Consider the following 13,111-nt stretch of genomic DNA (forward strand, 5'->3'; position numbering starts at 1 on the left):
ATTTCCCTTTCCACCTTGCACTGTCCACCTATGTCAACTGGATGCACTTCCTTAGATTTTATGTGTCTTAACTAACAGCATAACCCCTCCTCCCTTCCTATCCAGTCTATCCTTTCTGTACACATTGTACTCCCGAAATTCCAATTCTGCAGTGCTTATATCTGTGTGACACCATGTCTCTGATATCCCAACAATATCTGCCTTTGATGTCTTGACCAGCACTTCAAATTCATCAAACTTATTTACTATACTTCTAGCATTGGTGTACATGCTAGAAGTATAGTAAATAAATAGTAAATAGAGGTTTATCCTAACATCAAAAGAAGCATATTATTTCGCCAGGGCCTAGAGAAGCTTGTTGTCGGCTATTGGAAATTGTATGATATAAAAAAGAAACCCAACACTGTTCAAACTACCCTGCTCAAATATTTCTGTAACAAATAGTTTCTTCATTGTCCATTTTATGCAATAATCATTTAATTCTACAATTATTTTCATTATCTTTTACATGGTATACAGGGTTCAGGAATGTCCATAAAGAATTTATGCACATTCCTGAAGGTCACAGACCAATTATAATTTTTCCTATTGATTATTATATTCAATTAACGTGTTTTCGGTTTGCGTGTTGCGTTCAAGGGACGAATTAATCACATTAATCGAGGCCATCCTGAACTTAGCTAATTTTTGTTTGTATGGGAAGGCAGCAAAATCAAAATAACTAAATTTTTGTTTCAAGCAACAAGAACCTGTTGCCTTTCTTTCGAAATTGCTGCCTCATCTGGGGAATGTGCTTCAATAGTATTTAAAGCACTTGTATATAGAATGCAGCATTAACTCTCTCCCCTTCAAGTACAAATTAGTTGTGAATCACCCTTGTTTGTCAAGAAAAAAAAAAGATCGGCATCGATGATCATTTTGATCATCGATGCCGACTTAGCATGTGTTTACAGCCAATGGGCTGTAAACTAGAATGAAACTAGAATATCTTTATCTTAGTGAAAAACTCATATATGAGCCATTTATAATGGTTTGATTGTCTTAAAACTCCAAATTTTATGCTTCTTTAGTATCAAAAGAAGAAGAAAATTTGAAATTTTGAAATTAAAGTGCAAGTTATTAATTTCTGAATAACAATAAGAGTACCAAATTTTATAAAAATCAGGAAAAGCAAGGTCAAAATTGTGTAAGTGGTTGCATAATTTCATGTGGAGGGAACCACATCAGAAATAAAAGAATATGAATACTTACATGGGAGTATTATCTATTTCAGGTACATGTGATGTCTCAGCTATATTAGACATGCTGGCAGCAACTGAAGGCTTTTCTCCATAACTAAGAAATTCTGAAGAATAGTGGATTTTGTTTAAAGATATTTGTTGCCAAGATGGACAGATAAAGTCATACAAGCTCTGTAAACAATACAAACAAGTGAGCTTCTTGTAAATTATTGTTACATGATATTATATATAGCTGCAAGTTAAAATATGTGTATGTTTAGTAATAAAACAAAATGGAATTACAAAATAAAATTTTAAAGATTTGGGATAAACAGTAAATATGAGAGCACTATTGAATGTTAAGACTAATATGTCATGGTAATCCCAAATGCACGAAGGTTGCAAAAACCTACAATACTAGCAAAGGATTCAGGACTGATAGTTGGCAGAAACTTTTAAATACAAAATTCTAATTTCTATTGGTTGCAATTTTCTGGAAATCATATAACATAAAGTTGTTCAAATAAAAAAGATGGAAGCATTAGAGAGTCCCCTTCCTGCCTCCTTCAATCAAATAATCTTGCAATCTAATCCAGCTTTACTTTAAACCATTCACAAAACTCAATTCTGTGATCTGGATCAACTTAATATCATGTAGCAATGTTTTACATAAGATTTTAACTTAGCTCTTTTGACGATATGGTTGTTGCTAATTCTAGATATCTCACAAGTTAGCTTGCCTTACACACCTTCATAGTGATCATGTAAATTGCTGCAATGCCCAGTCAGAATTTTCCTCACCCACTGATGAGTAGCATCTCCCAGATCTTTGTTTATACAAATAAACAAATTCTTGATTCTTGAAAATGTTCGTAAGTTGGTGGTCTACACTAGAAAGTGGAACTTGTGTACCAATGTAAAATTTAAAATTGCATTACACTTTTTGAATATCAAACATCCACCTGTCATATTGTTTATGCTTTGCATCATGGGTGTCATTTCATTTTATATTAAGTGATATATTAGCAAAACATGTTAATCAAAGACAAAAGAATTTAAGTTCGAATAAAAATACATGATGAAAATGTGTCTACATCATTTTCAAACACACTGTAGAATGTTAACATTTGCTGTTGTTGCTGAAAAAGCTGATATTAACAAACGTTAGGGTAGTGACATTTCAAACAAATGGGAAGGTAATGTTAGAAAAGCAAGTTTAAATAACTTCAAGGGGGGGGAGTGACAGTTGTTGTTATTTGGTTTGTAGGAGCATTAGCAACTAAGGCCATATTGCTCCGGGGATATGTGATGGTCATTCCCTGACCTTTCTGCATCCTCCGTATTTGGTGGTCACAGGCGCGAATCCTGGTCTAATTAAGACGCGTGTGCTATGCACTGTTGCTCCTGTCCACCTGGCTATGGAGGTGCCAGGGAGTGACAGAATAATAAACTATACAAGAACACTTACGTCAGGAGTGTCATCAATAAAATGGGTGAATTCGAACTCCTGTTTAGGACAATTAACACATAAAAGTGCTACAGAAACATGGTATCACCCAGAAATAGGAGATGATGCGTTTCACCACAGTATGTACAATGTGTTTAGGAAGGATAGAGAAGAAGTGTCATGCAGTCAAACCTCTTATCAAAAGCAGCCTGAGCATAACAAAGGCTTCGCAGATTCACAAGTTATATACACTGATGAGCCAAAACATTAGGACCAGCGAGTCGTTATGCAAATAAAAAACACCTAATATTGAGCTCTGTTAATCAGTGTTACTCTTGTTCTTCAGATAAGAAAGGCAACGGACTTAAGCAAGTTTGACAAAGGCCAAATTGTAATGGCCAGACGATTGGGTCAGAGCATATCTGAAATGGCACGGCTGGTGGAGTGCTCACGGTCAACCGTGGTTAGTACCTACCGAAAGTGGTCTGAGGAGGAAAAACCCACGAACCGCCGGTGAGGCATTGGATGACGATGGCTCATCGATGCTCGAGGTGAGCGAAGTCTCTCCTGCATGGTATGTGGCAACAGAAGGGCGACTGTGGCACAACTAGCCGATAATTGGAATGCTGGTGACGGAAGTATGTGTCACAACACACTGTACATTGAACCCTGCTGAAAATGGGGCTGCGTAGCCGCAGGCTGCTCTGAGTGCCAATGCTAACCACAGTTCACCAGCGACAGTACCTACAATGGGCACGCGAGCATCGAAACTGGACCTTGAGTGATTGGAAGAAGGTTGTCTGGTGCGATGAATCACATTTCCTGTTGCACCACGTGGACAGCTGGCTACGTGTGCATCGTTTACCTGGATAAGTGATGGCACCTGGATGCACTGTGGGATGAAAACAAGCTGGTGGTGGCAGTATCATGCTTTGGGCAATGTTCTGCTGGAATACCCTGGGTCCAGTCATCCATGTGCCGGGAACTCTGACATCTACCACCTCCCTAAACACCGTTGCTGACCAGGTACACCCTTTCATGGCAATGGCCTTCCCTTCTGGCAGTGCCATCTTTCAGCAGGATAATGCGCCATGCTACACCACCCGGATTGTTCGCGACTGGTTCACTGAACATGAGGAAGACTTCCAAGTATTGCCCTGGCCTCCAAATTCCCCAGACATCAATCCCATCGAGCATCTGTGGTTTGTGTTGGAACAGCAACTCTGATCTGCAGAGTCTCAACCATGGACCTTACAGAAGGTAAAGGATCTGCTCGTTATGTGTTGGTACCAGATACCACAAGATACATTTAAAAATCTTGTAGCATCCATGCCTCACTGGGTACGAGCTGTTTTGGCTGCACGTGGAGGACCAACATCATATTAGGTAGGTGGTCATAATGTTTTGGCTCATCAGTGTATGCTAGTATAGAATAAGTGTGCTATGAGTTAGATGGAAGCAAAGGTATAACTGAAAGTGGGAGTAATTTAGACCAGAAGGTTGTGAAGATTGAGGAGAGATTCTAAAATAAATGTAATGGGCAAGCAAGTGTGAATGTCTTATTGTGGGTGATTTCAATTTGCTTAAAACTGATTGGAGAAAGCAGGAGGGAAACTCACTATGGGATACAAAATTTTTAAATCAATTCTCTATAATTGTTATTTGTATTAGAATGTTAGGGATGGTACTAGGGACAAAAATATTCTAGACTTGATCATCAGCCACAAACAAGATGACATCACAGGTTCACAGTACAGAAACCATTTGTGGAAAGTGATAATGCAGTCCTTAGTTGGAAGATGGAAAAAAAAAAAAAAAAAAAAAAGGTTTCAGTTGTTAAAAAAACAAACAAACAAGGGATAGAGTTTAATTTCAGGAGAGAGAGAGAGACTGTGACAGGTTTACGATGATACAAGTTTAAGATACCAGAGGGAGGATTAATATACTGGAATTATGGAATACTGTATAGTTCTAATTATGGAAAATTAGAACTATTAGAACTAATTAAGGAAAATTATAACTATTGTATAGTTCTAATTTTCCATAATTATTTTTCTAATTATGGAAAATCAGAATTATACAATAGTCACAGAAGACATGAATGCACAATAACATATACGATTCAAAAATATAACATGAGGATGATGCTGTCATGGATGAATAATGAGTTATATAGAGTGATCAAAAGTATTGAAGTCCATAATAGCTCCAAGTTGATCTGTAACAGTACCACAAAAAATGTTAGGTTGCAAAAGTAGATTATGATAAACTGCTGGCCACGAGAGCAAAAAAAATGAATGGGGATACGGAATTTTTCATGTATGTGAGTCCAAAGGAGAGAAGAATGAACCCTTGTGTAATTTATGTAGGGAAGTAGTAGTAGTAGTAGTAGTAGTGGCATGTGATGCAAGAAAGCAAATGTATGAGCTTATGCAGCATCAGCCAAAAAAAAAAAAAAAATCACACCATTCCCTCCAAATGCCTGTCCAGTTCCTCCTTAAATTTATTCAATCTATCAACTTCCACAACGACAGATGGAAGTTTGTTCCAGCAATTAACCACCCGCTGGCTAAAGGCAAATTTCCGCACATCTATTCTACATCTGTCTTTTCTTAATTTGAATTTATGCCCCCTTAGGTTCGTAATCTGAACAAGTATTAAATAACCTGGCTGAAACTGCAGATGAATTGAACAGGTAATTTTCACTGATATTTTAAACAAGAGACACTTCATAGTGAGGATAAACTGTATAAAATAAGCTGGGAAGCATGCCATTAGTGTTACTGAAATTTCAGGATATTATTTATTAGAAAAACTTTCACCCCTAAAGGTGAGCAAGGATCCTGGGGTTAGTATTAATATTAGCCACAAACAGCAAGGAAGCCACAGGCTTTTGCTGCACAAACACACACAAAAAAAAAAAAAAAAAAAAAAGAAAGAAAAAAAGTAGATACGAAAATACAAATTATGCACTTCCCTCCTCACATAGGTAACCATTCAGCTGACCTTTAAATTTGATTATGACCTCCCAGTGAGATTATGACCTCCCCATCTTCATAAGATAAATCATTCAAATCAGTGATAGGACATCATGAGCTTTCCTGGTCAGCCATGTACAGTGCTCAGAAAACTTCATATCTGCCTATATCATAACTCTCACATCCTTCCTCTACTGTTGTTTCTTCAACCCCAACAAGTGCATAAGTTATTCTGGAGTTGCTTTCCCAAGCATTTTTCTGGATTAAAATGTAGTTACCACTTTTATGACCATTCTTGAAGCCTGTTCAAGTCATCCTGAAGGAGTGTTGCTTGGCATCGACTGGGTTGATGACATACAAATTTTAATAAATTATTTTAATAAGGTTTTATTGACAAATTAAATAATGGAATTTAATTTAATATCATTAGGTTCTGACACAAAATGCAACATTGATAAATAAGGTCATTTTTATTACTTACTTCTTCCCCTCCTTCCCTTCCATATCCACTTTGGCGGGTCCCACCAAATCCAGCAGCAGCATCTACCTTGTTTTGACAATTCACCCATACAGTTCCACACTTAACAAGATGAGCAACTTCCAAAGCAACAGCAAGATTTTCTGACCATACACTGGTTGTAAGACCATAAGGGGTATTGTTACAAAGTGAAACTGCTTCTTTGGTGGTACGAAAAGGAATAACAACAATTATGGGTCCTCCATGCTGAAAATAAATATTTCATTATTTGTTAAAGAATAACAGTGTCTATATATGAATAACCAAATAAACAGTAAATTGTGCATTACTTCATTGCAAGTAGAGTAAAAGATAAGTAAATCATAGTATATAAATGTACAATGCAGTGAACTTCACAAGTGAAGAATATCGACCTAATAACTCTCTGCTCTGATAACAGCCGACACTGTTAAAGTATGGACGTGCACACAATAGACATTTTCATTATGTGCAGTACTTGATTATGATATGTTTCTATTATTTTAATTTTATACTAGGGGGGCTTTACCCCCTGCTCGCTGTGCTCACTTCTTTTGATAAAATAAAATATTTAGAGAAGTTTTCAACTGTGTGTGTGTCTCTTCCTCAGCTATGAATACATAAATATGTTACTATATCTATATAATATCAGTGTAGATACACCATAGACAACTTTTAAAGAAAAACTATAATTGTAGTGTGAAAGGCATCATTTCATTTGTATCTCATATTGTGCTCATCCTTCACAATGAGTTACCATGTATTGCACTACCTCGAATAAGTAACGCTTCACTAATAGAGAAGACTATTGTCACTTATTCTCGGTGGGCACCACCATCCAGATGGCACCTTTTCAAAATTAGCTGGCTTTTCATCGATGGGTGCCTTTCACACTATGTTCGTAGTTTTTCTTTAAGAGTTGTCTATGGTGTAATGGTGTATCTACACTGATGTTATATACATATAGAACCTTAAACTCTTAAAATATTATGCCTTGTTGCATTTAGTTTATTTAAATAAATGCGTTATATATGGAAATTAAGAACGGTACTGCATGGTCATGTTAGATAAACATAGAGAGGAATCATGCTTAAAGAGAAGCTTATTTTACCACGGTAAAACAAGCTTCTGCTATGTATTTTAGTATTTGTTACATATTACCATGTAACCTGCATCTCTCTTCTCCCACTGGCTGAATAAATATCACTAGGAGGAAAATTATTTTAATGTATAGAAAGATTAAACCTAAAGTTTTAATATGCATTTTTTTTTTTTTTTTTTATTTCTGATAACTGGTAAAAAGACCAACTGTGGTAAAACTGACTGGAGAGGGGTGTGTTGAACAACATTAAAATTTAAAGATGAAACTGAATCTGGCTAGGGTGCATGTAAAGGCCTCTAGCCAGATTAGACCAAGACAAGACAAGACAAAGTACTTAAAACAGGCATATAAAGTGGAAAAGAAGCTTGGACATAAGTCTTCAGGATGGAGAGACTTCAAATGGAAGTCTCTCCATCCAGATGGGAATGGAAGGTTGATTATAAGTTGGGAGAGAAGAGCAAGAGAAAAAAAAATGGAATAGTACAAGAGGGAACAAGGACGAATTGGATTCTCAGCAGAGAACCAAGGGATGAGAAGAACAGGAAACTCAGTCAAATGCTATTTAGGAGGGGTGAATAAATAAAGAAGTATGTGAAAGGGGAGGGGGGTGGAAAAGGATATGCTTTGCTGTTTCTGAGCATTACAAAATATGATGAAATTGTGATAAACATATATGATAATAATCTTTTAAGTTATAAAATTCGAAGTACTAAATTAAAAGTGATGAAACATTTTATGCTAAAGGTACAGAATAATGCAGACATTGAGCATAAAATGTTTCATCTTATGGAAAAATATGCAGGGGAATATGTAACCAAATATACCTGTAGTACATGGTTGACGATACACTGTTGAATATATGGATGTATTATAATGGGAACATTTTAGCTGGTTAAATAAGTTGTGTCTGTTGAAGTTAAAATGACAAACTATTTTGATGACCCACCACACTTTGTTTATTCATCCTTCTTTCTTAAGGAGTAAACTGAAGATGTATAATGATAAAATCCTTAGTTTTTCTAAGGATTTTATGGATTCAATGATAAAATCCTTAGAATAATTTCAAAGTAAAATTAAACACTACATTACTATGTGTACACATTGCCATAACAACAGCATGTGCTGTTATGTTCCACACAAAAAGAATATAATCCTAATACTAAAAGTATGCCATGTACCCATTCGCATAGTACTTTTTTGCATCTGCAATGATGGCTGCAATACTGGTGCTTTATTGACTGTTGCAATACATAGTTATTCATTATTCCATAGGCCAGTGTTTCCCAAAGTGTGATATGTAAAAGGATTTTAAAGGGCACACACACAAAAAAAGAAAGAAAGATTTTAGTTCTACAATTGAAGTATCTGGAAATGAGGCATCTGCAATGAGATCTAATTGAGGTGTATAAGGCTTTGAATGGACTGAGTAAGCCAAATGTTGATGGCATCCTTACTCTGTCTCAGACAACACACAAATTAAACAAAACATTATATAAATTTAACTTAAAGATGGATGGTTGCAGGAGAGATTTGTGGAAATTTGCTTTCAACCAAAGGGTAGTTGATTGTTGAAACAAATTCCCATCTGGTGTTGTAGAAATGGATAGTTTGAACAATTCTATGGAAAAACTAAACAAATTATTATTAGAAAGGATGTATAAATGATATGGGAAGTGTTTTTTTTTTTTTTTTTAATTTTTTTATTGCTGATGCTGTATAAGTTTGCTGCCTTGCATCATACCAATAATAAAGAAATAGAAAAATAAAATTTAGAGAGCCTATCTACACAACAGGAAGTGTCCCACAGCATTTCACTATAATGGCACTACTGATGTCTGTATTCAAGCAAAACACAACAAAAGTAAGCCCAACTGGTGAACGCAAATAACACATAAAAATAATGAAAAACTAAAATAAAGATAAGGAACCACAGGTGTGGTTTTATAAGAAGAGCACTCACACATCTATAGAACTGAAAGGTAGTATTTCCAGAGTGAACTGCAGAGAAGCAGCCACGCATTCACTGGTGCCCCCTAAACAACCTGTGACAAAATGAACTAAAAGAACAGAACAAATTTAAATATAGTGAGCCCTCTAAAGTCTAACCTAAGGAAATGAACTGCACAATGTAAATTCTAATCTTGACTGGTGGCAAATTGACCAAGCTAAACCAAATGCACATATATGCAAAGTATATAAAATTATAATAAAGGAAACAATTGGTATTAGTAAATAACACAAGGAAGCAAGCTTATATAGCACTAGCCAAAATAAAAAAAAAAAAAAAGGAAAAGAAACTTTTCACATCACCTGTATATCTGCTCTAATAATCTACATAGTTCTTCACTAAATTTAAACTACTCACTTCCACGATAAAATGTGGAAGTTTGTTCCAAAAATCAAATACCTGCTGGCTGAAAAGAAATTTCGGTACACCTATCCTTATAATCATCCTTCCTCAATTTAAATTTATAATCCCCATGTGTGTTTTCTGAGAAAGAGCAAGGATGCCATCAATACAGCTTACTCAATAAATTCAAAGCCTTCATCATCATCATGAACTTGGTCCAGCTTCGGTCTTTTAAGACCTGTTTTGTTGTAGCTGTTGGAGGTGGTCTTGATCTCGCCATCGTTGTCTTGGTCGACCAACATCTCTCTTGCCTGTAGGTTTGTAGTTAAAGGCTAATTTTGGGATCCGGTCTGGGTTCATTCTTTCTATGTGGCTGATTCATTTTTACTGATACCGTTTTATGTCATTTACTATATTATCTACTTTTAATTTCTCGCGGATATCTAAATTTCTTTGGTGGTCTAGTCTTGTAAAGCCTAATAATGGTCTTAAAAATCTCATTTGTGCTGCTTCTAGTTTGTGTGCATATTTCTTATTTATGACCCAAGTCTCACAGCTGTAGAAGAGGGCTGGTTTTGAAGTGATGTTGTGCAGCCGTAATTTTGTTTCAGTTGTCATTTGTTTTCCAAAGTGGCATTTAATCACTCCATTCATTTATTATATTTTTGTAGTTTAGTGTGGATGTCTTTCCCTTCATTTGATATTAAATTTCCCAAATAGGTGAAGTCAGATATTTGTTCTATTATTTTATCATCAATAACAATTTTGACTCTTTGTATGTTTTTTCCACATAATCCCATTGATTTTGTTTTTGAGGTGGAGATTTTCATCTCGTACTTTTTACCTATTTTATTAAGTTCATTTGCTGCTATCTGTAGTTCATCTTCGGATTTTGCAATTATAACTTGATCATCAGCATATAATATAGTTTGGATTTTATTCCTGTTGTTCAACTGTATTTCGTTGTTAATTGTTTGTTTCCATTCTTTAAGAATTTTATTGATGTAGATATTAAATAAATTTGATGATAGTCCACATCCTTGTTTCACTCCTTTATTGGTGTTAATTGGGTCTGATAGTTGGCCATTAGAATATTTTATACAGACTTTTGAGTTTTTATATAGGCTTTGGATCGCTTTCCGGAGTTGGGTTGGGATATTTTCTTCACGTAGAATCTGCCAAAGTTTTTCCTGGTTTACATTGTCATATGCTTTTTCATAATCAATAAAGAGCAGAAATGTTGGTAGATTGAATTCTCTTCTTTTCTCCAAAATTTGTTGTAGTGAGAAAATGGCATTTATTGTGCTTCTCCCTTTTTTGAACCCACATCGTTCTTCTTCTAAGAATTGTTCACTGTATTTATTAAGTTTATTCTTTAGTATATTAGAGTATAGCTTTGCAGCAGTTGACAGCAGTGTTATCCCTCTGTAGTTGTTTGGGTTATTCTGGAGCCTTTTTTGTGTAAATTGATTACTATTCCTGTTTTCCAATCTTTGGGTATCTGTTGATTATGCCATATGATGTTAAATAATTTTAGCAGTGCATTTTTTAGTAAGGTGCCGCCGTATTTAAATAGTTCTACATTCAAATTGTCTATGCCTGGGCTTTTTCGATTTTTGTAATATTAACTCTAGTTCTTCCATTGTTATATTTTCTTCATCTTTGGTTATCACAGATTCATCTTCCAACTCCCTATGCCTGGGTTATACCATAGTTTGGAATAGTGTTGCTTCCATTGTGCTTGGGAGATGGAGTTGGTTTTTATTTGATCATCTGTGTCTAGTTGTAATTTCTTAAAAATTTACAAATCTCTTCTCTGTGAGCCCGTGATATCACGTTCTAAAGATTTAACAAATTTATCCAAGTCATCTCATCGGATTCTTCTGGTTAGTTTTCTGACTTCTGTTCAAAGCTTTTTATATTTTATGTGTAGATGTAGGTCTTTAGTTTGTAGGAACAGTTTATAGGTCTTTTTTTTCTCATTGATTGTTTGTTTCAATTCTTCATTCCAAGTTCTTAGCCAGTTTTTATTTTTTATAGGTTTATATCCAAGACTTTCTTCAGCAGCTCCCAGAATTGATTTTTTCATGTTTGACCAGATTTCCTCAATATTATCACTTTCATCTGATTTGAGTTTATCTTTCAATCAACTTTCATACAGGAAATTAGTGCTTTCGTCTTCCAACAAATGTATTTTTAATTTCTTAGCAGTTTTTGTTGGTATTTTCTTCTTTTTATTAAGATAATTTCTTTTTATTTTGAAAGTGCTTTCTACTAGGGAGTGATCGCTGTCAATTTCACTGCCTCTGAATACTCTAGTGTCTCTAATTTTGTCATTTAAATTTTCATTAATGATAATATAATCTATTATAGACTTTGTGTTTCTTGCTTCCCATGTGAATTTATGGATATTCTTGTGTCTGAAAAAAGTATTTGTAATTTTAAGTTTATTAAAAATGCAGAAGTCTATCAGGCATCTTCCATTATTGTTGACCACGGGTTCGCCATCTGATCCTATATATCTGTCTACTGATTGAGCACCAACCCTTGCATTAAAATCTCCTGCTAGTATGAGATACTCGTTTTTGTTAGTTTGGTCTATGATCTGTTGTAATTCGACATAAAATTCTGTGGTTTCATCAATGTTGCCTTCTACTGGTGCATAGATGCCAATGATTGTTATTGTATAAGATAGAATTTTTAGTCTTAATTTTAATATTCTGGGTGATATCCAAGAGTAGTCTAATATTTAGTTTTCCCATTCTTTCTTTATTATAACAGCAACTCCCAATGATGCCCACATTTCACTTGGTATGCCGAAATATATCATTATGAAGTTACCTATTTCTTTAGATCCTTTGTTCTTCTTTTTTGTTTCGGTAATGACTGCTATGTCAATATTTCTATTTTCTAGTTCCATGGTCAAGTCATCTAATTTGTGATTTACTCCCATAACATTCCAAGTTGATACTTTTAAGTTCCTTAATTGTAGTCCTATATCCATTGCAAGGTCATTACCCTTGAGATCCATCCAGTTTTTTCCCTTGAGCTTATTTCGAGTATTTAGAATGTCCCCCGGATAGGTTACCAGCCTTTCGCAGGGTAAGTCTAGTGGTGGGGCTGCCACCTTATAGCCTCTAGACAGGCTTCAGGTACAGCATTTCCTCTGTATGTGATGGGACAGTTATACCACTGTGACTTGGTCGCCAGAGCCTCGTCTGTGGAAACAGGTCAGTTCGCCCCGAGAAGGTGAGGTTGACATTTGGGTAGGAGAGGTTATGGAATGCACGTCACCATCGCTTGAACACACCCAAATTCAAAGCCTTAAATACCTCAATCAGATCTTGCAGGTGCCCAGGTTCCAGACACTGCAATTTGCAGAACTGACTTGTTAAGAGTACCCTTTTGTTCACCTCACTAATCTTGTTGCTCTTCTTTACAGCTTTACAAAAGATTCACATCCTTTCTAAAATGAGGCTTTTAGACCTGCATACAGTACAGTCAGTTCTGCTATAATG

At 35.4% G+C, this 13,111-nt stretch overlaps 1 protein-coding gene across 1 annotated transcript in view; it reads right to left on the bottom strand.

Annotated features, from left to right (window-relative positions):
- The window catches only part of LOC150076668 (aldehyde dehydrogenase family 16 member A1-like), a 111,334-nt gene that overhangs the window by 40,141 nt on the left and 58,082 nt on the right, over window positions 1-13,111 (bottom strand). Inside the window, exons 8-9 of the mRNA XM_090386600.1 lie at window positions 6,127-6,369; window positions 1,252-1,412 (exon numbers count right to left, since the gene is read on the bottom strand). Of these exons, the coding sequence (XP_090242726.1) occupies window positions 1,252-1,412; window positions 6,127-6,369 (404 nt within the window). The remainder of the gene's footprint in view (window positions 1-1,251; window positions 1,413-6,126; window positions 6,370-13,111) is intronic.

Source organism: Mastigoproctus giganteus, chromosome 12 (genome assembly GCF_048544385.1).
Source record: "Mastigoproctus giganteus isolate SK-2022 chromosome 12, ASM4854438v1, whole genome shotgun sequence".
Lineage (NCBI taxonomy): Eukaryota > Metazoa > Arthropoda > Arachnida > Uropygi > Thelyphonidae > Mastigoproctus > Mastigoproctus giganteus.